Source organism: Lepidochelys kempii, chromosome 8 (assembly GCF_965140265.1).
Source record: "Lepidochelys kempii isolate rLepKem1 chromosome 8, rLepKem1.hap2, whole genome shotgun sequence".
NCBI lineage: Eukaryota > Metazoa > Chordata > Testudines > Cheloniidae > Lepidochelys > Lepidochelys kempii.
In genome coordinates this window covers 79,742,268-79,768,645 of record NC_133263.1, presented here as the reverse complement: position 1 = coordinate 79,768,645, position 26,378 = coordinate 79,742,268, and the positions used below count along the sequence as shown (strand labels likewise).

Below are 26,378 nucleotides of genomic sequence, written 5' to 3'. Positions count from 1 at the left end.
GAGAGAGACTCCCCCTCCCCCCAAAAAAAGAACTGGGGTACAGGAGCAATGGGCGGGACTATTTCTGGCAGTCAAATCTTGGAATTAAGGAGGGCTTCAAATTTGAGGCACTCAAAAGACCCAAGTTGATACAGAAGACAGAATTCACTAGCAAGGTTCTCAGGGAAACATTCTTGTGAAACCCTAGCATCCCTTCCTAGCAGCCTGGAGTGAATTCTGTAGTTCTTACAATGGTATTGTCTAAGCAGCTTGCTGGTATGACCCCTGCACATCTTTCATATCAATTTATGAATAGTAGGTGTGTCATAAATATAAAGGGAAGGGTAAACACCTTTAAAATCCCTCCTGGCCAGAGGAAAAATCCTTTCACCTGTAAAGGGTTAAGAAGCTAGGATAACTTCACTGGCACCTCACCAAAATGACCAATGAGGAGACAAGATACTTTCAAAAGCTGGGAAGAGGGAGAAAAACAAAGGGTCTGTGTCTGTCTGTGTGATGCTTTTGCTGGGAACAGAACAGGAATGGAGTCTTAGAATTTAGTAAGTAATCTAGCTAGATATGCGTTAGATTATGATTTCTTCAAATGGCTGAGAAATTAAGTTGTGCTGAATAGAATGAATATTCCTGCCTCTGTGTCTTTTTTGTAACTTAAGGTTTTGCCTAGAGGGATTCTCTGTGTTTTGAATCTAATTACCCTGTAAGGTATTTACCATCCTGATTTTACAGAGGTGATTCTTTTTACTGTTTCTTCTATTAAAATGTTTCTTTTCAAGAACTGAATGCTTTTTTCATTGTTCTAAGATCCAAGGGTTTGGGTCTGTGGTCACCTATGCAAATTGGTGAGGATTTTTATCAAACCTTCCCCAGGAAGTGGGATGCAAGGTTTGGGAGGATTTTGGGGGGGGAAGACGTTTCCAAACAATGTTTTCCCAATAAACCCAGATAAACTTTTGGTGGTGGCAGTGGAAGTCCAAGGGCAAAGGGTAAAATAGTTTGTACCTTGGGGAAGTTTTAACCTAAGCTGGTAAAAGTAAGCTTAGGAGGTTTTCATGCAGGTCCCCACATCTGTACCCTTGAGTTCAGAGTGGGGAAGGAACCTTGACAAGGTGTCTTGTACATTTTAATTTTCAAGATGTGATTTAAGTACTGTATTTAAATTGAACCCATCACCATGGTGCTTGAGTGCTAACCCACTAATTTAAGGAAGTCTATCCTAATGGGACTAGGAAATCTACAGGTTTACATAGCTAAAAGAGCATGATTTATGGATTGCTAAGTAGTTCTCAGTCTAGTGTTCTTCATGTACAGGTTTGCCTAAAACTCTTACTTTTAAAATAAAATAATTTACTGGCTTCAAAATGGCAGTATGTAAGCAGAAGTTTTTCCTTTAGGAAACCACCATGTGTGTATCACTTCTTTCTAGCCACCCATGAAAATTTTGGAGACTTTCAAGAAAAGACCACCACGGAAGACCCTGACCAAAACTCTAGAAGCCACAGAGCTTTCTTTCATGAGCTGACTAACTTGCCCATACCATGCACCAATCTGACATTGGTTTTTAATTTTTACCAACTATCTTTCACATTGTCAAAACTCAGATATTTGCTTTTATTGAGGTTTTTGTCAATTGAGTTTGGTTTCTATTTAGAGAAGTTTAATTGAAAAGCTAATTCATCTCCTGGGAGACATCCTAATACTTGGCACTTACGTCTGTTTTCATCTCCAAAGACTTTTACAGGGATTAACAAATCCACACTTCAGCCACATGAGTTTTCGAAGTATGCCCATTTCATAGAGGGAAGACTGAAATAGTGAGATTATGACTTGGTCAAGACCACAGCGTGAGTGGGTGTAAGAAGTGGACTTAGAACTCCGGAGAATTCCAGTCCTATATTTAGACCATACCACTCTTCCAGTTGTTACTGTACCATGTTTCACTCATAAAACATTCATATTTATCTGTATAAAGGTTAGCTCTCAGGCAATAAAACTAAGCGATTGGTGTTTCTCACAGAATGAACTAAGTAAATATGTTGTTTTCTGAAACAAGATTAGCCTCTGTACATGTTTGTATATTGTGTCAGTAGTTGGAGAGTAGAGATTTCATAGAATATTTCATTTTATGACACTGATTATCTTTACAGATTTTAAATGATTATATCATAGTCCCGGGAATTGAAATTAAATTGTGTGTTTGATAAAGGGCATGCTAAATGCCAAGCAGAAACTGGCATTTAGCAGAGCAGATGGGGTGTTCATAGTAGTGCTCAGTATTTAGTTTTGATCCGTTTAATTTTTGCTTTCTTTCCATTTTGCAACCCTATCCATAGATTTCCCCTCCCCACCCACCACCAAATGTCTGGCTTGTTGGCTTGTGGGAGTGGGTGGGTTATACTTGAGAAAAACAAATACATATTTCTCAAAGTGTTCATGTGGGGGAGGCAGGGGAAGAAAGGCAGAGTAATTCAAATGGTCATGGTTCAGTACTAGCTGTAGTATCTGAGTGCACCCCCAATGTGTGAGACCTCGTGCCTTCATCTCTCTGAGTGGGATCCCCACGATTCCTCCACTCTTACACCAGGTCCTAGGATGTAGTACTCTGTGTATTCATCGTGCTTACTCCAGCAGGCCTGACTTGGCTCAGGATCTTCAGTTTTTCCCTTCAGGAGCTTGTGACCAGCAGTGAATACAGTGACCCAAATTATCTCCTTAAAACAGAATATTGTTTAATCTTAACAGGAGGAAAAAAGCATAGCACAAGAGAAAAAGGATTTTTAAAAACCCCAAAAGGATTTGCACACATTTGTCTTACATAAAGTCTTAGGTAGGCCTAGCTTATCTCAGACACTTAACCTCTGGGGGGGCCTGGGTCTCAGTCTGTTCCCGATAAATTGTGTCATTCATTGTTCTCGCTTCCCAGGCATTTGTTAGCCCTGCTAGTCCAAAACCATTTTAGGTGAACTCTGCAGTTGGTCAAGCATGAACATCAAAATGAATATCATTGTCTACAAAGTGTTGGGAAACTGTATATTAGGATCTACCTCCCCAGCTTCCTGAGTGCATTTCCTGACAATCGTGGTATTGAATTAACTTTGTATATCAAACAGCACATATAATATTCATAAATTATTACAGTGCAGCTGAAAATCAGTCTCTCTCTCTCTCACACACACACCTTAAATTAGGTTCACTCGTGCAAATCGGTGTTTTGAAGGAGTTTGCTCTATTGTACAATAATGGGACTGAAATTTTTATTGTGAATTATTTTGGTGATATTGCCTTCTATTTCTGTGCTAGCCAACACCCGCTGTACTGCTCATATAAACAGTCTTTAGAACAAGGTAAAGGGCAGAAAAAAATCATACGCTTTAAGATCAAAAGGGACCATCATGATCATCATGTGACCTACTGCACATTGCAGGACACAGAACCTCGCCTATAGACCACAACCTCTGGCTGAGTTACTGAAGTCCTCAAATCAAGATTTAAAGACTTCAAGTTACAGAGAATCCACTATTAATATTAGTTTAAACCTGCAAGTGACTTGTTCCCTGGGCTGCAGAGGAAGGCAAACCTCCCTCCTACCCCCCCTTCGCGATTTCCAGAAGATTACAGTAGTTAATCCAACATAATGCAATACATCTAGTTTTTATTTATTATTATTTATTTGTTATGTAATTGGGTTGGGACTGACTAACTTAAAGAAAAACACTTGATCGCCTCAGAAATTTTGCAAACAGCTTATTTCTATGACTTTTCACTTTCACTTTTTAATGCAACCCTTCTCTTCCTAGATAAGAGCATTTAGCTGTGTGAGTTGTGTTGTGTTTTTTGTGTGTTTTGCTTTAGTACCTTCTACTCAAACATTCTGTGATATAGCATGATCCATTTTCTCTATGTGGGGGAAGACTGGTTCTCCCTGGAGTCTATTCTTTGGGGGGTTAGAGGGGCAGGTTGGAATTAATTTGTTTTCTCTATGTGTTTGTTGTGGAAATGCATAAAACCTTTTTTTTCTCTTTCTTTCCTCTCTGATCATCTCATCTGTGTGGGTGAATGTTCCTGCAAACCCTTGGTGAACGTATAGAGACCTTTGGTATGCTCATTCTTTCATTAGAGCCCAAAGTCACAGACTATGTTATAAAAACAATGAAGATTTAAAAACCAAACAAGTCCAATCATAACATTGAAAAATGGCTAAAATGTGCACTTGAGGGAAACTTGGAAGTCGTCATTTGATAAATCTGTCATTTTACATGGTTTTGTCACAGCTTGGCACTCCAAAAAGTGATTTTTGTATGATATTTTCCTGGTACTGGCCACTGGTATCAACTCATTAACATGAATGTTGCTTATGTATTTAAAAAACAATACCTACAAAACTTAAATGCATGTGTTGGTGTTCTGAGACCAGGGTTGAAATTTTCAAAAGTGCCTAACACCCATTTTCCAAAGTTTCTTTGACATTTAAGTGGTTAAGTCACACTGACAATCATTTGAGTTTTACTGGGGCTTAGGAGTCTTGGTAGGGCTGGAAAATGGGACCTAGGCTATGTCTACACTAGAAGTGCTTTACCAGTGTAGGAATATCAGTATACTATGCTGGCAAAACGCTACTAGTATAGACGCAGCAATACTCAAAAGTTGTGCTCTTTACCAGTCTAGTAAAATCAACTGCCATGAGCTAAACAAGCTATACTGGTAAAAGCACAGCTTTGCTGGTATAGCTACATTTACAGTAGGGGCCTTTGTGAGCATGTTGGTAAGGGATCACCTCTCTTCACTTTCCTGACCGACATAGACGTCTGTAGGGTAGATATAGTCTTAGGCTCCTAAGTCACTGAGGTGCTTTTGAAAATTTTATCTCCAGATGTTTTTATGGTAGGGGCTTTTTTTTTCAGTTAATTGTAACATATTATAACTTTTCAGGTTTATAGTATGCATATTTAAAGGATAAATAAGTGGGATTTAGAAACTTTGTTTAAAGAAGCTATTCTCGTCGTTGCCTCTGAAGAGAGCAGATGAAAAGTGAGGTAGGATAAAGGTAGAGGATTTATATGGAAGAAGAACTCCTGTTGCCTCTTGGAGTTCTAGGACTGAACAGCATTTTTTCTCATGTTTCAAGCAACTTGACACTCTCTCTCCAGTATGCTATTTTTTTTTTAATATTTAGAATGTTTTATTCCATAATTAGAATAACGTAGAAAGGGATGGTTACTTGTAAAATGCTCTAGTTCATAAATTCTCTGTGAAATTAAATATGGAGGAATTTTAAATATATATATATATATATATGTTTTACACAGACAATGATAGATGCCCTGGAGATATTTAATGAGGCCAACAATGTCCATGAAAGAATATGATTCAGTGAGGAATAACAAAACACAAAATTTTGTTAATTTTTTGTGTCTGCTCTGAAGTAAAGGGGTGAAGCGCTTTATGTAATAATGCTACATACGCCACACATTTTGGTGTCCTTCCAACTACTCAAAACAAAAAAAAACAAAACCTGAAGTATTTGTTTTGCTTTCTTGTCTTTATTAACTTGAAATATTTTTTCAGGTTACTTGAATGTAATTCAAAGTTAGGTTTATAAAACTTGGTCAAAAAGTGATTGCCTTATTCTTCTTTCCCTACTGGGTCAAAGACAATGAGGTGTGAAATCAGATGTTCATAGTTCCTCTTGTAGTAAGGAGGAATTTCATGCCATGGGAAGGCCTACCCATTACTCTCCTTAAATGAGATTAGGCTTCAAAGGCAAAAGGAATGATTTATATTTCCCCCCTTCAGGGTGGATGTGCTAAATATTTTATGGATCACTCACTAAAATATTTAATTTTAGTTTGCTCTAACACTGATTAACATAATTTCTTCATACAAAACTTGTTTTCTAGTTACTATTGTGTTCCTATTTCCATGATTCCTAAAGCCAGGGATAATGTATATTCCTCACCACTCTCATTGCTGGGTTCTTTTAAACTAACATTCTGGGAGATAAATTAAATTAGGGATTATTGAATAATTAGTGAGTACTGATTATGCTTCCTTTTAAACAGAGATGCCAAACCTACAGCCTGTGAGCTGTCCACTGTCCACCAGAGCATTTCATAAGGCCCGTGGCTGGTTTCAACACAACATACTAATAGCCGATTCTTTAACGTTTTGTCATCATGTTTACATAATTTTAGTTTACACTAATGTATAAATAGACAATACTGAACTTAGAAACAGCCTCTCTAAATACATACAAAACAAGTTGAACTTAAAATATAAATCAATATAGGTGACTTTAAATCTTGTTAAAATATGTAGAATCTGTTTGCCCCACACAAGGTTATGCTTAGGTTTACATGGCCCTCCTGCATAATAAAGTTGGGCACCGCTGCTTTAAACATTGCTCAAGTCTTTAAGACTGTATCTGCTCTGAGGATTTTCTGAATTTCCCCCTGCCTCTTCCCCCTGTGCCAGCAGTGCAGACCAGCCACTGGCATTTTTATCCTAGAGTTGTCTAACTTCAGAACTAGGTGGCATAGTGGTAAAAATACCAGTGGCTAGTCTGCTTTAGGGATCCCACCATTTGCTAGCATTGCTGGAGCTGCCCCAGTACTAGAGCAATGGTAGGAGAATTTTAAAAAATATTCTGTATAGATGAGGCATACCTATTCTTTGAGTAAGCAAACAAAGGAACGTCCTTACTTATCACATGATTGTTTTTAGCCAATCATAAAACAGGATTTTCTTTTTTAGCGGCAGAAATGACAATATCTTGTTAAAATATGTTTCTGTATACTACTCAGAAAATGCTTGATTATGTTGAATTTCTTTTAGAAATTACCGATAGCAAAACTCATCAATACAGAAAACCTACCACTGCTAATCTCATGTTATGTGGAGTGACCCCAAGAAAACAAAATACGCATGAGTTATTAATGGTGATTCTCTAAAAAAGCCCCTGTTTTTCATTGCATCTATAAAATATCCTACACTGATTTGGCTGATAAAGACCTTCTAGGATTAAAATATCTGAAAAGTGATCTTGGATTACAATATGCTAGTGCACATTTTAAACAGTCATCCAGAATTGTACAGTTGCTACATTGCTTTAATTTCAAATGGGAAATTAATTCCTTAAATGTTTATTCTCTGACTGTGGGCATCTCTAATGCGCAGTGTTGTAGCCCTGTGTTTTGTCTGTGCTTGCAATAATGCTGTGCAATTTGTACTTCTGCTTGCAATCAGCCTTTAAATAAAGGTGATGGGGGAAAAAAAGGCAATGAGAACTATTTTGTTCTCCAATTATTGAAAGTATAACTTTTAAAAAAAAGTTTGCCTTAGATGAATGTAGATTATTTGCAAAGGGCAGGTTTTTTCCAGTCATTTTGACAATGCTTAACATCACCTTAAAGACTGCTTGCGTGTACAGTATTGTGGGTCATCTGACTTAAAGTAGATTAAGTAATTTATATAGAAATATGTAGTACTTCAAAAGAGTTAGGGGTCTACTAGAGATACTGTAGAAATCTTAAAGATGCTGGAGCTTGCTTTGTGTTTAGTAAAGGCAAATAGTCTATTTAGTGTACGAGAACTGAAGAGGAGTTTATCATGTACTTTTATTTAAAGCAACCATACTTAATAGATACGTTTCAAACCTCTGCATTACATGTTTAGTGAATTGAACTTGAGAAATTTTTTTTGTATTTTCAGTGAAAGAGTTCCTAGCCAAAGCCAAAGAAGATTTCTTAAGAAAATGGGAAAGCCCCCCTCAGGTAAGAAACTGTGATTTAAAATACAAATGCATTGCATGACTCTTACTGGTAGCTTTTCTGGAAATGAGTTCAGTATCCAGTACTCAGATACGACTGTGGTGGACACTGCAGAAAATCGAAGATATTTTTCAGTACAAAAACTGTTGAGGGAGTGTGCATGCTAAGAATTTAACACCATTATTTGTAATTGCAGTTGAGATCAGCAAAGATGCTTTGGTTGTTGGTCTCAGAAGCTTGGGAAAGAGCATTTTTAGTGATAGGTTACTTGCTATGAAATTCATTCTCACTGACAATTTGATAGTTTGAATCTTGCCACTCTTATGACCTATTACAACTGGCTTTTCGTAACCGGACACGTTGGTATATCCTGGACATTCCCCTTGGAAATTTCTCTCCTGGTTGGTAATCCTTTGGTTTTAGGGAGAAATTTCCCTCTTAATGAGCGAGATTGCATAGTATATGTTTCCTATTTGGAGAAAAAGTTGTAATTTTACTTACTTTTCAAATAGCGTTCACATATTGTGGTGATAGATATCTTTTATAAATGTGTTCAAATATGAATTCTAGACAATGTATGAACGGTAGTTCCTCAATACATTCCCACATAGAATTCTCTTTAGAACTTAGTTGTGGAAACTTGATGACTGTAATCTTTTGCAGGTTTTGTTTTCTTTTTTCTTGTGTTAACATCATGATCTCCTTGCAGCTAAATTCCCACTGCTTGCTAGATACCATCTTGATAACAATATTTCTGTCATTTTAAAACATAAATTAAATTAAATCCCTTTCTATTTTAATGCAAGCACTATTACAGTTCTCTCAATCCAGTTGTTCATTGTGTGAAATTATATTAACGTTAGTTAGCGCTCTAGTTTGTTTTAGCTGTGACAGAAGAAATTGCATCCATCCTCTTTAATAAATGACTACATTTTCCATCACTAAGTGTCTCTGTGTACCAAAACTGTAATAATTATTTATTAATCTGTTATACTTTGTTGTGTTCATGTAGAATACTGCTGGCCTAGATGATTTTGAGAGACAAAAAACCCTTGGAACAGGATCATTTGGACGAGTTATGTTGGTGAAATATAAATCCACAGAACAGTATTATGCTATGAAGATACTGGATAAACAGAAGGTTGGAGCATTTTATAATTATACTAATTTGTGTGGTTAAAAACTGTCTTTGCTAGCAGAGAGCATGCTGTTCATTGAAATCATTGTGTGTGGTCTGAAAAATTGTTGTATCTTATTATTTTCACTTTTCATGCTGTTACAGTGGGTTTTAGCTGGCAGTTGTGCCTCTGACAGGAAAATAGAATTGTTGAGCTTTTTTATTTTTTTTAACAACTCTGTGAGAGAATTACCTTGTCCTAAGGATTCAATATTTTTTTAAAAGCATAAGTAAAAAATAAGTCCTGCAGTCTAGTCAAAGCATAAGACAATTGTACGTGGATGATCATAGTTCATTCCCTGGCTCTTTGGATTTGTAGTGTTTTGAAGAGAATACGTTTGGTTCACCCATCTTTTTTTTTTTTTTTTTTGTTCATTGTCCTATTGTCTTTTCTCTCTCTCTTTTTTTTTTTTAATTGTGTGGATTTTTTTCTCTTTTTTTTTATAACCTATTTTGATTAGGACTGTGAATTAATTGCAGTTAATACCTATGGTTAACTTAAAGCAAAATTAATGCGTTAATCGCATATCTTTGGGCAGGGTTGGAGGCGGCGGCAGGAGGGCTGTGCAGCTCTGGAGGTGGGGGAGGAAGGGCTAGAGCAACCCCAACCTGCTGCTTCCTGGGCAGCGGGGGATAGGGTTGGTAGGCGCCTGGTTTTCAACCAGAAAATGGACCCTGGCGGCTCCTGTCAGCACAGCTGACCTGGCCGTTAAAAGTCCAGTTGGCCACAGCGGCCAGCTCTGCACGGCTCCTGGAAGTGGCTGGCATGTTCTGCTGGCTCCTAGGCACAGGGGCGGCCAGGGGGCTCTGCACGCTGTCGCTGTCGGCAGGCACTGCCCCCGCAGCTCCAATTGGCTCTGGTTCCTGGACAATGGGAACTGCAGAGTCGGCACTTGGGGTGCGGGCAGCATGCAGAGCTCCCCTGGCTACCCCTGTGCCTAGGAGCTGGCGGGATATGCTGGCCACAGCGGTCAACCAGGAACTATGGCCAACGGGAGCTACCGGAGCTACGGGAACCATGCCTACGGACGGAGGCAGCGCATGGAGACCCTTGGCCATCCCTGCACCTAGGAGCTGGAGGGCCATGTTGCCACTTCCTGAGAGCTGCCTGATGTAAGCACCGCCCATAGCCTGTACCCCCTCCTGCACCTGAACCCCCTACCTTAGCCCTAAGCCCCCTCGTGTACCCAAACTCCCTCCCAGAGCCTACACCCCTACCCACTGTCCCAGCCCAGAGTCCCCTCCGGCAACCCAAACCCCTCATCCCTGGCCCCAACCAGAGCCCTCACCCCCTCTTGCACCCCAACCCCTGCCCCAGCCCAGTGAAAATGAGCGAGTGAGTGAAGGTGGGGCAGAATGAGCGAAGGAGGATGGATGGAGTGAGCAGTGTCAGGGCCTGGGGAAGAGGTGGGGGAAGGGTGTTCAGTTTTCTGCAATCAGAAAGTTGGCAACCCTAGCCAGCGGGGAGGGGCTGGAGTCCTGCTCCCCGAGGGGGGCTGAAGCCCAGAGCCCCCAGCCCTGAGCTTACATTTGAAAATATAGAAACCCCCCCAAAATTTAAATAAATGGTGTTCTAATATTATTTAATGTTGTGATTAAAACTGATTAATCATGATTAATTTTTAATTGCTTGACAGCTCTAATTTTGATTATTTTCTTGGGTTTTGTTCCCCCCCCCCCCATTTCCCCACTCAACAGAAGGCTGCATGTTGCCAGGACAGGTGAGCTTAGTCCCAAGGGAACAAAGATGAGCAGCATGGGCCAGTTGGCTGTTGTTTGGATGTGGAGCCCTTTACGCATGAGCTACTCCTATGTCTTGCTGGAGTTTTGACTATTGGGGAGGCAGTCACTTTCAAAGGAGTTGTCTGCTGTTTGTCCTGTATCCAGGGTGGTGCAGGTTTCACTGCTACACTGCTCCTGCTCTGCCCCCTGAAATAGTCTGGTATCACTAGATTGGGTAATCCTATACGTGTGCAAAATAAACCATATATATTGTACTGGCACTAAATTTTAAAGAGTAAAATTTTCAAGTTCAGAGAATTTGACACATAATTTATTAACTAGATATTTCTAAGAAGAGATTTTGTTTTGGCATGCATCTGATTAAATATATACCATGTGTAGTACTCTTTGCTTACTACAATTAGTACTATCGACAGTTCAAATAGAGTGTAAAGAAGATCTAATTGATTGTTTCTTGTTAGGTAGTTCCTACATTTTTCAATTACGTTTGTGCAGGAATGTCTTTGCTTCATAGCAGCCATTAGCAACGATGTTTCACAGAATATGCTAAAAAGATCATGTTAAAGTACAGAAACAGCTGATTTTAAAGATAACGTTTTTGCTTTTAATTATCTTCTGCTCAAATGTAACTGACTAGGGTTTAGATGGAATCTACTCAAACATTCTTCAGCATAAGCAAACTGTATTGTGCATAGCAGTGGTTCTCAAACTTTTGTACTGGTGATAAGTTCAACACCCTTATTGATAATGGGTATGGAGATTCAGTACCCTGTCACTGTTGCAGATGACTGCCATTAGGTCAGCTGGGTGCATTGTAATGGATGTGTGAAATTTGCCCCATTGGTTCCTGTGCTCCAATTTTGGTGATCTAAAAAGGCCTTCAATTACTAAAGATATCCATTAACCATGATTTAAGAATTATAAACTCTCTTAAAATTTTAAGGAAGGAAATTCTAAATATGACTTCGTATTGTTGTTGTATCAGAAAGCCTTTCATTTAGCCATGTGTATCTACATGTTTCACATTTCAGTTCAACTTTAATATGTTTATTGGAAAACCCAAGATGTTCTGTTTAGACTGAAAAATTTAAAGATTGTTTGTTTGTAGGTTGTCAAACTGAAGCAAATAGAACACACACTGAATGAAAAGAGAATATTACAGGCAGTGAACTTTCCTTTCCTTGTGAGACTGGAGTATTCTTTTAAGGTAAATATTTTGAAAGCAGTTGCTTCAAAATGTGAATGAAGTATATGCTCAAATTTTAGATGTGTACAGATAACTTTCTTGCTCAGTCTGTAAAGCCATTGCACTATAATGCAGTTATGATAAAGTACATCACATCCTCCTAAGAATTATTAATGCAAAATTAATTTTCTTCTCTGCCATGGGTAATATAAAGTATGTGCTTTGTGTTCAAAGTACTAAGTAAATTATGAGTAATACGCAGTAATTCATGCTTTTGGTAAAATGTACTTTGCATAAAACCTTTCCATGAAGGGACACTATCAAATTGAAATGTAGCCAATTATTTTTGTGTTGTGTTAGGCTTTGCATTTTTTAGTGTAATTTCTCTCATCTCTTTCAGTCGTAATAATCTAAATGATAATTGTAAAAATCATTAGTAAAACTTTCAAATAGAAGTAACATTTAAAGTTCATGCTGTCCCTTTAACTGTGTACTCCTGGGGAGAATTATGCTAAAGCAAAAAGAATAGGTCTTTCTCCATCATTCTTCTTTCCACTATCAACACCAGCCTATATATATAACCAATAAAGTACGTGTGTACGTTACATGAAGAAGCACGTTATCTATTTTGTGTGTGTGTTGGCATTTTGGTTGTATTTGAAAAAGACTTAAGACCTTGTGCCTCTGCTCCTATCTGCTAAGCTAAAGCTTTTTTTCTCCTTCAGGAGAATAAGGGCTTGTCTATACTACACAATTTGTTGGCAAAAGGCAGCTTTTGTCAACAAAACAGTGGAGGTATAAATCTCCTCCCACTGACAAAACTCTCCTGCTTTGATGGCCAAGTAAAACCACCTTGACAAGAATCTTTTGCGGCAAATTTAGATCAACAAAAAGTCAGTGTAGACCCTGCATTCATTACATCGCCGTAAGTGGCCTCCAGGAGGTATCCCACAATGCCCACCATGACCACTCCGCTCATGGTTTTGAACTCTGCTGCCCTGCAGCCAGCTACACAGGCATGTGTTCCCTCCACTTTCAGGGCCCCAGGAAGTTTTGAAATTGCTCAGCGTGGAAAGCTATTGGCAGAAAGCACACTCCTGACTGGACGACAGGGAAGTGGGTGGATCTCCTTGGTCTGTGCGGAGAGGAGGCTGTGGCAGTACTCTGAGGGAATCACAGAATCAAACATTAACATGGAATCCTGCTCTCCCTGGTACTAGGACCACAGTGGCAGGCAGAGTGGGCTGCTGCTCAGAATAGGGGGGAGAGACTTGTGCTGTGCAGAGGTGAGGACTGATGTCAGGGTGTCCCCCTTCCCCCACCAGTATACTAGTCTCCACTGAACTGCAGTGGAGGGACAGGGGGACACTAATTGTCTGTGCACCAGCTTCTGTCTCAGGACTGGTTGTTTCTGGCTGCTGTCTGAACGTATAGACAGCATGCTGACACACTCACTCTCCCCCAACACACACTCTGTCTCTGTAACTCTTGTCACACACACTCACTGTCACACACTCACACCCCCACCCACTTATGTGGGCTTCTTGTGTTAGTGTTCAGTAGTGTCAGTTTGGTCATATTACCGAGTGCTACTTTAAAAAGTGGTTTAAAGTGTGTTACTTTTCGGGCACACACGGTAATCATTACAAGGTTCATAGCATGTTGCAAACAAACAATGCCAGGCTCAGTACACTACAGCAACACACATTACTGTGGCTCAGTCTTAATATGCTCCTCCAGCCGAATAGCCCACCTTTGGGCTCCTCTTACAGACTTGTGTTCATAACGCGCAGCACAATACTGAATAGCAGTGCAGGATCCATGCTTTCTGACAGAGATGATTGGGTTGCAGGTTAGCAGGGCAGTTGAAAAGTGGTTGTCAATCTAGTAAGATGCCGATGGAATGACAGGATTGAGAAGCTGTCATCATGTGACACTGCGCTTGCCCCTGCCCCCGTCAGGCCTTGCAAAACTTTTCCCAACGCTCCCTGTGTCCAGTTGCACAGTGGGATAGCTACCCACAGTGCACTGCTCTCTGTGTCGATGCAAGAGGTGCTATTGTGGATGTGCTCTATCGACACAAGGAGCATAGTGTGGACATGAAACAGCAGTTTAATTACAGTGGTGGCTGTCCATCGGCATAACTTGTGTCAACAAATCTTGTAGTGTAGACAAGTCCCAAGATTCAGTAAGTATCGGAGAGATCCATGTTACACATTTTGCTTGATGACCTTTGAAACATCTGTGACATACTCTAAAATGAGGCAGACATACAAGAAATAGAAGCTAAAGAGAATATGAGGGAACTTAATGTTATGATCTTGTTAATCAGGTGACATTCTAAATTCCTTCTCTTCAGATTATTTTAACCACAGGTGCCTCTTAACTATGAAAAGTGTGTGTATAGATGGGTGGTGCGCAGTGTGGGGTGTATGCTTCGGAAGCATGAGCTTTCCAAGAGTCAGTGACATGTCAGCATCTTGGGAGTTGGGGATGCCCTCTCTATATTAGAAAGACCTTCAAAACTGAAGTGAAAATATAGTTGAAAACTAGCCATATACCCCACGTGAAATTCAATATAATTCCAATTATCCAAATTCCCTTTATCTGATAATCCTAGTTATCTGAATCCACAGCATGTCCTGTGTTAGTGAACAGCACTTCTGTTTGTTCAAATGTCCCGTTATTTGAAACTTTTGGGTGCCCCCAAGCCATTCAAATAAACGGGCGCATGCTGTATATTGATGAGCAAAGGAGAACTTGAAAATAACATGAGAAATTTTCAGCTTCCAGTGGGGAGGAATCTTTCAGAATAACTACAGTTACTTTAACAACAATCTTTATGCTCCATTTGGAAGAATTTTTTAAGTGCGGCAAACATTGTCTGCATGTATGTTTTGTGAGACACATTTATATATCTTATGGAGCATGGCCCTAATGAGAATAATAGACATACAAAAGTGTAGGGCTGGAAGGGATCTCAAGAGATCATGTAGTCCATCCCCCTGCACTGAGCCAAGGCCCACTAAATCTACACCATCCCCAAAAGGTAAAAACAATGAGGGGTCCTTGTGGCGCATTAGAGACTAACAAATTTATTTGGGCATAAGCTTTTGTGGACTAGAACCCACTTCATCAGATGCATGGAGTGGAAAATACAGTAGTAGGTGTGTATATATACACAGTACATGAAAAGGTGGGAGTTGCCTTTCCAAGTGGGGAGTCAGTGCTAACGAGACAATTCAATTAACAGTAGAATACCAAGGGAGGAAAAATCCAGAACCCTGCCTTGTTGAGCCAGACACGCTAGTTTGCTGCAACACAGACCCAGGTCTGGTCCACGCCCCCAAAGCTGCAGACTTGAACGAAAAACTGCTTCAGGACCCAGATACCCAGTTCCCAATGGGATCCATTCCCAAATAAATCCTTTTTATTCTGTATAAAGCTTATACAGGGTAAACTCATAAATTGTCCGTGCTCTATAAAGAGCGATATGCCCAGCTGTTTGCTCCCCCAGATATTAATCACTTACTCTGGGTTAATTAATAAACAAAAGTGATTTAATTAAGTATAAAAAGTAGGATTTAAGTGGTTTCAAGTTATAACAGACAGAACTAAGTAAGTTACCAAGCAAAATAAAACAAAACACACAAGTTTAAGCCTATTACATTTAAGAATACAGGTAAACTGAATACAGGTAAATCTCACCCTCTGAGATGTTCCAATAAGATTCTTTCGCAGGCTGGACTCCGTCTTAGTCTAGGCCCAATCCTTTCCCCGGTACAGTTCTTTTTAGTTCCAGCTCAGGTGGTAACTAGGGAATTTCTCATGACTAGCAGCCCCCTTTGTTCTGTTCCATCCCCTTTTATAGCTTTGGCACAAGGTGGGAGTCTTTTGTCTCTCTGGGCCCCCACCCCTCCTTCTAAATGGAAAAGCACCAAGTTTAAGATGGATTCCAGTACCAGGTGATATGGTCACATGTCCTGTGAGACCCCAAGCCTCCATTCTTCCCGGCCTGACTCACAGGAACGCAGGAAGGCTTACAAGTAAATAGCCATTTACAACCAATTGTCCTAGTCAATGGGAGCCATCAAGATTCTAAACCACCATTAATGGACCACACTTTGCAGAATTACAATACAGAGTAATACTTCATATTTCCAGTTTTAATACAAGAATGATACATTCATACATATAGGATGAACACACTCAGTAGATTATAAGCTTTGTAATGATACCTTACAAAAAACCTTTTGCATAAAGCATATTCCAGTTACATTGTATTGACGCTCATTAGCATATTTTCATAGAACATATGGCGTGCAAACGTCACAGTGGTGTCTGTGTCCTCTGTCTGACTTTTCCACCAACTACAATGTTGTTTTGTGTTGAGTATGTGGTTAGAGATTAATCTTTTACTTCTTTAGTAAAAAGTAAAATGTGCTTTACTTGAAAAATTGTTTTCTTTAGAGATTCTAGAATGTTGAATTCTTAATATTTATGTGTATCTTTTTATTTGGTGTTTAGGACAATTCTAATTTATACATGATTATGGAATATGTCCCTGGTGGTGAAATGTTCTCACATCTAAGAAGAATTGGAAGATTCAGGTTATATACTTAATTAGATTATTCCTTCAGAAATAAAAATCTAAAATTTCTAGTTAGTGTATTTTTTTCTTAAAACTGTAATCATTAAGGAATAGAGATTTAATTACATAATATGGGTACATGCATTTTAATTTTTCCCCTTGTCAGTGAGCTGAAATCATGCAGTGAAAGTCTCCTAATTACATGTATTAGTTTGCAATTAGTTAATGTAGGCTTTCATAATCTGTACAAGAGAGAATCCTGGGACTAGTGTATAGATTGTTGTTGGCAGTCTTTTTGGTTTCCAAAAGTCAATGCAAAAGACCAAGTGGAATGAAAACATTATCTTGCAACAAAGCAAGAATTAAATAAACAGAAAGATTTATCCTATGGAGCACGTTATCCCCTTATCTTGCATGTGCAATTTTAAATGTTATAAATCCTTGAGGATTGAGATTATGGGTATTTGGATACTAAAATCTTGTTGCTTGCCTTTGTTCTTTTTCTATCACATAAATAACCAGGAAACAATTGCTTGATATTTAAATTGTCTACAGCTTTAAGATTGTGGCGTTTTATATTGTAACTCCTTAAGGCTATTGTTAGAGGCATAATAATGTTTTAATTCATTGCAGTGAACCACATGCACGGTTTTATGCAGCTCAGATTGTGCTAACATTTGAGTACCTCCATTCACTAGACCTCATCTACCGAGATCTAAAGCCTGAAAATCTTTTAATTGACCAACAAGGATATATCCAGGTATGATGCTGGTGAACATATATATTTATATGGTTTATATATTTGAGAGTTTTGTAGTATGCTGGAAGTTGGGTAGTTCCTAGGAAGTGCATCTATGAATTATGGGCAGTCACAAACCTTGTTGAAGCTGGTAGATGTGACAGTCATCTTCCATTCAGGCTAAATGAGGGAGTGGTTAAATGTCCTATGTTTAGTAATGGCTAAAACAGTAAGAAGCCACTGCCCAAATCTCTGACCATCATGGGAAGGCTGGAGTAGGTGCTGAGCTATGCAGTCTGAAAAGTTTGTCCTTGGGTCTGAATGCAAGTGAAGGGGTGAGTATTGTTTGGTGGAGCTGTTTGTGACTGTGAGCCAGAAACGGATGTGCCAACAGGAAAACAAGCAGAGAGCCAGGAGAGACAATAAGTGAAGCACTGGTGACTTGGCCTTGAGAGAGAACCAAAAGAGAGCTTTTTGGGCAAAGTTCTGATTGGGAAGAGCCTTGCAATTGTGAGCAAAGAAACTGTCTTCTGTTTGATTCCTACTGTGTTTAAGGAAAGAGAACTTTATGCACATTATTTGTAAATACACAGGATGGCATCAGAGAAATAACTCACTATCATCAACTTCTCCTCCTAATGGAAACAACCTGCAAGACCCCATATATTGGCTAGCCACTCAGGCTAAAACGGCGTAAAAGCTTAGATTTATGCAAATGTAAATATTTGAATCTCACAGTACAACTGTTGAACTCAAATAGCAAGTTCTTGACGTTTCAGGAAAACTCCCATAAGGCACCTTCCACATACGTCTCAAGATTGTTAACTGTGCAATGCTTCAAACAACATAACTGCAAATAAAAATTCTCTTGATAAGTTTGATTAACAGTGTGACTGAAATTATAAAACAGAAAACCTTAATAGTTTGTCCACTCAGCCTAAAAGCACAAAAAGAAAAGAACAAAGATCAGTGTTTGTGATTTGGCTATTTTCAGTAAAGTCTTCGTAAGAGCCATCTGTCTTTGCAAGAGAGAAGAATATGTATTTGTCTTATACTGAATAAGTGGTTTTTGGATCATCATAAATGATTTTTTGAGCAGTGGCAAGTCAGATAATTTTATTATTATTATTATTATTATTATTATTTTATTAGCATTAGCATTAGTATTTTTCCTCCACCAAAATAATAATAATAACAACAAAGATATATGCCCTATTTATGTGGAAGAAGACTGGAACTTTCACCTACATAAAGAAATACCTTAGTAGCGGAGCTATGGAAACATTCCTCTTCCATTTAGCATCTCTTTGCACCTAAAGGAGTTTGTATTGAATAGTATATAATGTCTGAGAAAGTGTTTCAGAGGGATTAAATCAGAAGTTACTATCATCTGAAAAGACCTCCTTTATGATAGCTTACTTGATTACATAATGTTACATTGATGCTGCCAAAAGGGTACATATAATCCTTATGCAATTTTGCAGTAAAAATCTCCCAGATTTTCAAGGAGTTGCTGATCTCTTGACCAGCTGTTTTTTTTTTCTGATCCAGTTGTCGAGTTATTTATGGCATCTACAGAAGTTGTGATCCATTTATCAATAATCACATTTTTCAACATTTTTAGCTATATTTAATAAAAAGACTATATTTATATTTAATAAAAAGTAACAGTAGGGAGTAACATTTAATACATGTATAATTCATCTGTAAAATAATAATCCATGCTTAGCTCTCATTGCTTTGCATTTTTTTAATACAGTGGCTTGTGCTCAGGGTGGAGTACCTGCCATATCTTTCCTTTTTTTAGTTTTATCAGTATTTTCATGAGTTTTTGTCTGAATTAAAGGATCAAAATAACTGGCTAAACAAGATGAAGTCTTATACCATATTGAACAAGTCATAAATGGTGAATTGCTTCTGTGGATGAAGATACTTTTCAGAACATCCTCGTAATTGAAATTTTTTTTAAACTACATTTAAAAATAATTACAAGTACTTTTCTTTGTGCTCCAGGTCACAGACTTTGGGTTTGCAAAAAGAGTAAAAGGAAGGACTTGGACGTTATGTGGAACACCAGAATACTTGGCTCCTGAAATAATTCTCAGCAAGGTATTTCAATATATATATCTTGAGAATAAGCACGGTCTTGTTGTTCAGGCCTGACATTTGATCCAATTTAACATTATTTATTTAATAATTGGCATTTGAGGCAGCTGCAGTAGTTAGGCACCTGTGAAAATCAGTCCCTGAATTACCAGTCCTTAGTAAAGTACACAAAATGCAATCATCTATGTTAATTAGAGATTATTAAAAAATACTCCAAATTATCTCTTAGTACATGCTCTTAATGCAACCTTGCAAAATTCTGTTCTCACATTTGCAAGTAACTTTTTGCGGGGCAGGAAGCAAATTATAATTAGGTGAGTTTTTTTCACTAGCATTTTTCATAAGTGTATGCCAGTTTTGCCTGCTCTGGTATATTTTCATGAACTAGTAAAATGAACTAGTAAAAAATTCCAGAAGGTAACCAGACCTGCATACTGGATAAACCAACAGGTATTTAGGAATCACCCCACTGAGGGAGTGTTTCAACCTGCAAGCATTATGCATTAAATCTTCTTCTTTTTTTAAAAGTCTTTTTAAATATAAATAAAAAAGTCAAATGTGACACTACTCTTTAAGCATAACTGGCTTATCTCACATCATCTCTTTCTTCAAATAATAAAACAAGTATCTGAATGGAGAAGGTATTATTATAATTAATACTTGGCTTTTATCCATAGATCTCAAAGTGCTTTACAAAGGAAAGCAAGTATCATTATCCCTGTTTTACCGATGCCCCCTTATTACACAATATCTTATCTATTGTCTGTAAAAGTCAGTCGAAACTACTTGTAACCTTCCAAGGTCTTAGTGCAGGGTGATGGTTCTCTTGAAACTGTTGGTGGTGATAATAGTTCTTAGTCGTTGTATCTTAATACACTTAACATGTAAAGCAGCACAGGAAGCTGCATTCCTTCCCCTCTCACTTCAGTATATTGATATCAATTTTTTCAGGGAGGACATTGAAGCTTGAGCTCAGGTCCTGGTAAGATCTCAGAAAAAGAACGTATTTTTAAGTGTACTGTTTGTAAATGTATTTGTAATTTAAGTAATATATTTTTCAGAGTAAACCGCTTTTGTTTAAAAAAAAAATGTTTTTCAGATAAATTTTAAGTACAGGTCAGTTAATAGATGAATCAATAAAAGCTAAATAACTAAATATTTTAAAACTGGTTTCTATTAAAAGCTTTGAGAGGTTCCATTTTAACTTAACTAATAAGTTTTAAGATACTAAAATAATATGAAGAATGAAACAGAGTATATACATTGCTAGAGGAATGATTGGACTCAATGAAATGTCTTTAATTTACTCTGAAACTAAGTTTCTTTCAAATAAAGACCTGGGTCTCAATATTTCTTCTCTGTGGGTGGGTTGCTGTGTGGGTGCTATTTGTGCTTTCTTTTGGGTGGGTGGGTTGTTGCACCTGTGCAGAGTCCCATTGATTTCACTGGGGCTCTGCCAAAGCACAGCAATCTGTGCAAGAAGTTTCAAGAACTGAGCCGTGAACTTAATCTCATAGTGCATCATCCATGTGTGTTTTAAGTCTACTACAAACTGGAAGTCATGAGGCAATTAATTTTGAACTATTCTGTTTTAATGTTTTATACTAATACTATATATTTTGTATTTGTAAGTGTAGAGGAACTCTTAAATCTTATTAGCTATGATAAAACAGTAATATTTCCCCTTTATCTCGCAGGGTTACAACAAAGCAGTGGACTGGTGGGCATTAGGAGTGTTAATCTATGAAATGGCCGCTGGATATCCTCCATTCTTTGCAGATCAACCAATTCAAATTTATGAAAAGATAGTTTCTGGAAAGGTATGCAAAAACTGTCTATTTTTAATTTTTTTTGTACCATTGTCTTTGCATAGCTTTTCCTGTAACCTGTGATTGTGGATCCACAATTCACTGATTTATTAGAGGTTGAGCGATTTAGATACAGAATTAGAAAATTCCAGTCCATAACATGTACTTTTGAATCCATGGATATCCTTACTGCAATAATAATTTTTAAAAAGTGCATACATTTTTTTAACTCTCTGAAATATTGCTGTGTTTAAAGTTTTAAAACTCAGATTCTTGCAGTCCCACACCCTGAATTTTATGTTTTCGTGTTTAAAAGAAAATGGCGAAGTAATCCTGTAGGTATATGTCACAAATCCACAGGATTGATGCTACACCCCGAGCTTTGAACAGTCTCTAGTAGGCACCTTCAGTGTGCCTACTTCTGCACAGAGTAGGCCACGTGGCCTCACTGCCTCCTTTAGACTGAACGTCTGGGGCTCCAGCACTCCTGTTTCACGCCATGAAGTCTGCTGATCAAATCCAACTGAGATAGACTCAGTTGGTCCCTGGTAGAGACTTGTGCATTCTTCAGGGACTAATGAACCTCACCAAGCATTTGCAGTGACACCCAAAGTGTTGTCAAAACAATGGGGTTTATTAGTCAACACTGCAGTGGGAATCCTTAGGTTAGCACAGAGAAAGGAAGGTTAAAGCATAGCCCATTCCGGTTAGCCTAGAGCTCCGCCAAGTTGTAATGAGCCCCATTGTTCAAGTTCTGTCTCTTTCTCAGGCCTGGTCTGTGCTACAGAGTTAGGTCAACGTAAGGCAGCAATCAGAAATTTGGAAGAGGGTGGCAGTTCCAAGAAGAAAAGGGAGGTTCTGTGTGAGAGAGAAGATATTCCACAAGCAGTGGACCCATAAATGGGGAAGAGACTTCCTTCCTGTGCAGACATTAAAGAGAACCAATTTAAGCTATTCAGTCAGTGGAACCCAGTATTCATGACAAAGACTGCAATGAAATAGTGTTAAAGGGACAGTGGAGATGAGGTGCATTTTCTCCGTTTATGGGGGAATGCCCCAAAATTAATCTTTGGGGAACAGATATAATTTAAAATAATCAAAATTATGAGGTTTCATATGATTAGGCCAATATGCATCAGTGCAGGAGCTTTTTTTCTCATTCAACTCCATGTGGAGAAACAAAGTAAAAATGAACTATGAGGTAAGAAATTCTTAGCAGTTTTACTTTGCTGATCACTTGCTGACAGGAGTTATCTATGGGGAAGGGAAAGGGGAACAACTGAACAGTTTGTGGGAGGCAGCAACATGTGAGACACGGTAAAAAAGAGAAGAGAAAGAAGAGGATGGCCTATTAGTAGGGCCCTACCAAATTCATGTTCATTTTGGTCAATTTCACAGTTATGGGATTTTAAAAATAGTAAATTTCATGATTTCAGCTTTTTAAATCTGAAATTTCATGGTATTGTAATTGTAGGGGTCCAAACCCAAAAAGGAGTTGTGGGGGGGAGGGGTCGCAAGGTTATTGTAGGGGGGTTGTGGTACTGCTACCATGACTTCTGCGCTGCTGCTGGCGGCAGTGCAGCCTGCAGAGCTGTGCAGCTGGAGTGTGGTGGCTGCTGGGTGGGAGCCCGGCTCTGAAGGCAGAGCTGATGCCAACAGCAGCACTGCAGAAGTAAAGGTGACATGGTATCTAAGGTGCCACAAGTACTCCTTTTCTTTATGGTATGGTATTGCCACCCTTACTTCTGTGCTGCTGCTGGTGGGGAGCTGCCTTCAGAGCTGGGTGCCTGGCCATCAGCCACCACTCTCTGGTCGCCCAGCTCTGAAGGCAGCGCAGAAGCAAGAGTGGCAATACCATGACCCCCCTAAAATAATCTTACAACACCCCCCTGCAACTCGCTTTTGGGTAGGACCCAATTTGAGAAACAGGGGGAGACCAGATTTCATGGTCTGTGACACGTTTTTCATGGCTGTGAATTTGGCCTACTTATTAGGCTGGTAGACATTGCCATGATGTACAGCCATATCACTTCATTCAGTGAGCTCATCAGATCTCCTAACTTAAACAGGTTTAACTGGTTCACCACTTGTACAAAAGACCTTGAGGGGAACCCAGGTGGTGCTGCTGATTCAAATACTGGCATTCCTCCTTCTAAGTCAGTGTGGAACCAATGTTGTAGCATGGTGTTACAGAATATTGCTTCTGATGAGTCTGTCTTTTGGATGAAATATAAAATTGAGGACACTTGTGATTACTAAATTTCCTGTGGCTCTTCCTGTAAAAATAGGTTATTAATTTACTTGGTTACATTTTGCCTAAAGTATTGACTTTTAGAATGACCACAAATGTCAATAAATCTCTCTTTACTGAAAGATTCTTTAAACTGCCTATTCATTAAAGGTTTCAGAGTAACAGCCATGTTAGTCTGTATTCTTAAAAAGAAAAGGAGTACTTGTGGCACCTTAGAGACTAGCCAATTTATTTGAGCATAAGCTTTTGTGAGCTACAGCTCACTTCGTTGGATTCATTAAATATTCATTAAAGATTTATCTTCATATTGGGGGAAAAAAAGGTTCATTTTTGCAGTCATTATTGTACCTAAAGTTTCTCTAGTTTTATTATTCAATATTTTTACTGACTCTGGGAAGGTAGGATGGTCTAGTGGATTGGGCACTGGATTTTGAACTCAAGAGAACTGGGTTCAGTTCTCAGCTCACCCACAAATTTCCTATGTGACCTTGGGCAAGACATGTAACCTACCCTCTGCCTCAGTTCCCCATCAGTAAAATGGGATTAACGTTTTCGTGCCTTTCAAAGTGTTTTGAGCGTAATATTCATTAGTAATTGTAAGGCACTCAGATACTACACTAATGAGAGCCATACACATGCCCAGACTGATAAATAGGAGGAGCATACTTAGCTATCAGAGCTGATGATTTTGCCACATCTCTTCACTGATTAAATAATCCTGCAGACTGCATTTAACTCTTTAAGTTAATTTATTTAATGACATTTCATATCTACAGAATACCATTGATCAATTGGGCATAGTAAGTGCCAAATTCTGGAAGCATGGATGTGGCAAGAGAGACTTTTTATTTATTTTTTTTTCCCAATTTCAGATCCTGCATTAGACTTTCTGATGGTGTTTCTTGGATCATTAAGGCCCTGTAAAACTATGCAGCAAAACCTGTATCAGCTAGATCTTCTTTAAACACTTTTGAAGCATAGTTCATGCTAACCTGGTTTACCTTGCCAGTGCAGACTGGATATGACTATTTTGTGTTTGAGATGATCTGTTAAATGGTCACAAATTTACTTTGACAAGGCAAACAAACTTTCATGTATTTAAACAATGCTCAGAATTGTTCAGCTAAGAGCTTGATTGGCAGTGTATGTGCTATCTATAGCGAGATTACAGGATAGGTAAATTTCTAGATTGAATTCTCACACATGACTGCTGAGTGTGCAATTAGCAACTAATTAGAAACCGGATCCTCCTAATCCGATACATGAGTTCAGTAGCTATGTGTCATAAATATAAAGGGAAGGGTAAACCCCTTTGAAATCCCTCCTGGCCAGGGGAAAGCTCCTCTCACTTGTAAAGGGTTAAGAAGCTAAAGGTAACCTCGCTGGCACTTGACCAAAATGACCAATGAGGAGACAAGATACTTTCAAAAGCTGGGAGGAGGGAGAGAAACAAAGGGTCTGTGTCTGTCTGTAGTCGTCTTGGCCGGGGACAGAACAGGAATGGAGTCTTAGAACTTTTAGTAAGTAATCTAGCTAGGTATGTGTTAGATTATGATTTCTTTAAATGGCTGAGAAAAGAATTGTGCTGAATAGAATAACTATTTCTGTCTGTGTATCTTTTTTGTAACTTAAGGTTTTGCCTAGAGGGGTTCTCTATGTTTTTGAATCTAATTACCCTGTAAGATATCTACCATCCTGATTTTACAGGGGGGATTCCTTTATTTCTATTTACTTCTATTTTTTATTAAAAGTCTTCTTGTAAAACACTGAATGCTTTTTCATTGTTCTCAGATCCAAGGGTTTGGGTCTGTGGTCACCTATGCAAATTGGTGAGGCTTTTTATCCAACATTTCCCAGGAAAGGGGGGGTGCAAGTGTTGGGAGGATTGTTCATTGTTCTTAAGATCCAAGGGTCTGGATCTGTAGTCACCTAAGCAAATTGGTGAGGCTTTTTACCAAACCTTGTCCAGGAAGTGGGGTGCAAGGTTTTGGGAAGTATTTTGGGGGGAAGGATGCGTCCAAACAGCTCTTCCCCAGTAACCAGTATTAGTTTGGTGGTGGTAGCGGCCAGTCCAAGGTGTAATATTTTGTACCTTGGGGAAGTTTTGACCTAAGCTGGTAAAGATAAGCTTAGGAGGTTTTTCATGCAGGTCCCCACATCTGTACCCTAGAGTTCAGAGTGGGGGAGGAACCGTGACATTATGGAATGCCCTTATAGTGGTAATTAACTAAACACAAAACACCAGAGGGATTCCCTCTGAGACTTTTTCCACTCATCTTATCCAGAGCACCTTGTCCAGTTCTCAGAGAACACTTTATGCAGTTACCTGGAATCCAGAAAACTTAGTTCAACTCCAGATTTCTCGGGCATCTTTATTTGGCATTCAGAAAAGCTGTGCTGAGTTGATCCTACTCAGGTGAAGGGGCAGGTATAGGGTGTACCACACATCCAAAGTTACACAAAAAACATCTTTCTTTATATACACTTACACATTATACTGCATTTGCTATACATTGCATCACGCGTTATTGGATTAGTTACTTTCCAAGAACCAATCCCTGTGCAGCATGCTCTGTCCGTGCATTGTCCACACTCAGCCTCCTCTTGAAGACCTCATCTCTACATTCCTAACTTATTTTGTCCATTGTTCCCTTGTTCATAGTGTGACGGGGCAAGGTCAGATGGCTATAGAAAAGTAGTGGGAGATAGATATATTAGCTCCAGGCTAAACAAATCCCTGGTACCAGGATAAGTGAAATGGCAGCTGCTCCAGGTCAATTAAGACACCTGGGGCCAATTAAGAACTTTCCAGAAGGCAGGGAGAATGCTAGGTTGATTGGGACACCTGAAGTCAATCAGGGGCTGGCTGAAACTAGTTAAAAGCCTCCCAGTTAGACAGGTGGGTGTGCGTGTCAGGAGCTCTGGGAGGAAGTTGCACTGTTGGAGAGACTGAGTAGTATACACCATATCAGACACAAGGAAGAAGACCCTGAGGTAAGGGTGAAGTGGAGTTT

General features: G+C 38.9%; 1 protein-coding gene across 3 annotated transcripts in view; it reads left to right on the top strand.

Annotated features, from left to right (window-relative positions):
- The window catches only part of PRKACB (protein kinase cAMP-activated catalytic subunit beta), a 116,780-nt gene that overhangs the window by 77,788 nt on the left and 12,614 nt on the right, over positions 1-26,378 (top strand). For all 3 annotated transcript variants that reach the window (XM_073357219.1, XM_073357220.1, XM_073357218.1), the window contains exons 2-8: positions 7,705-7,766; positions 8,776-8,904; positions 11,792-11,890; positions 16,397-16,479; positions 17,094-17,220; positions 19,213-19,308; positions 21,003-21,125. In XM_073357219.1, the coding sequence (XP_073213320.1) occupies positions 7,705-7,766; positions 8,776-8,904; positions 11,792-11,890; positions 16,397-16,479; positions 17,094-17,220; positions 19,213-19,308; positions 21,003-21,125 (719 nt within the window). The remainder of the gene's footprint in view (positions 1-7,704; positions 7,767-8,775; positions 8,905-11,791; positions 11,891-16,396; positions 16,480-17,093; positions 17,221-19,212; positions 19,309-21,002; positions 21,126-26,378) is intronic.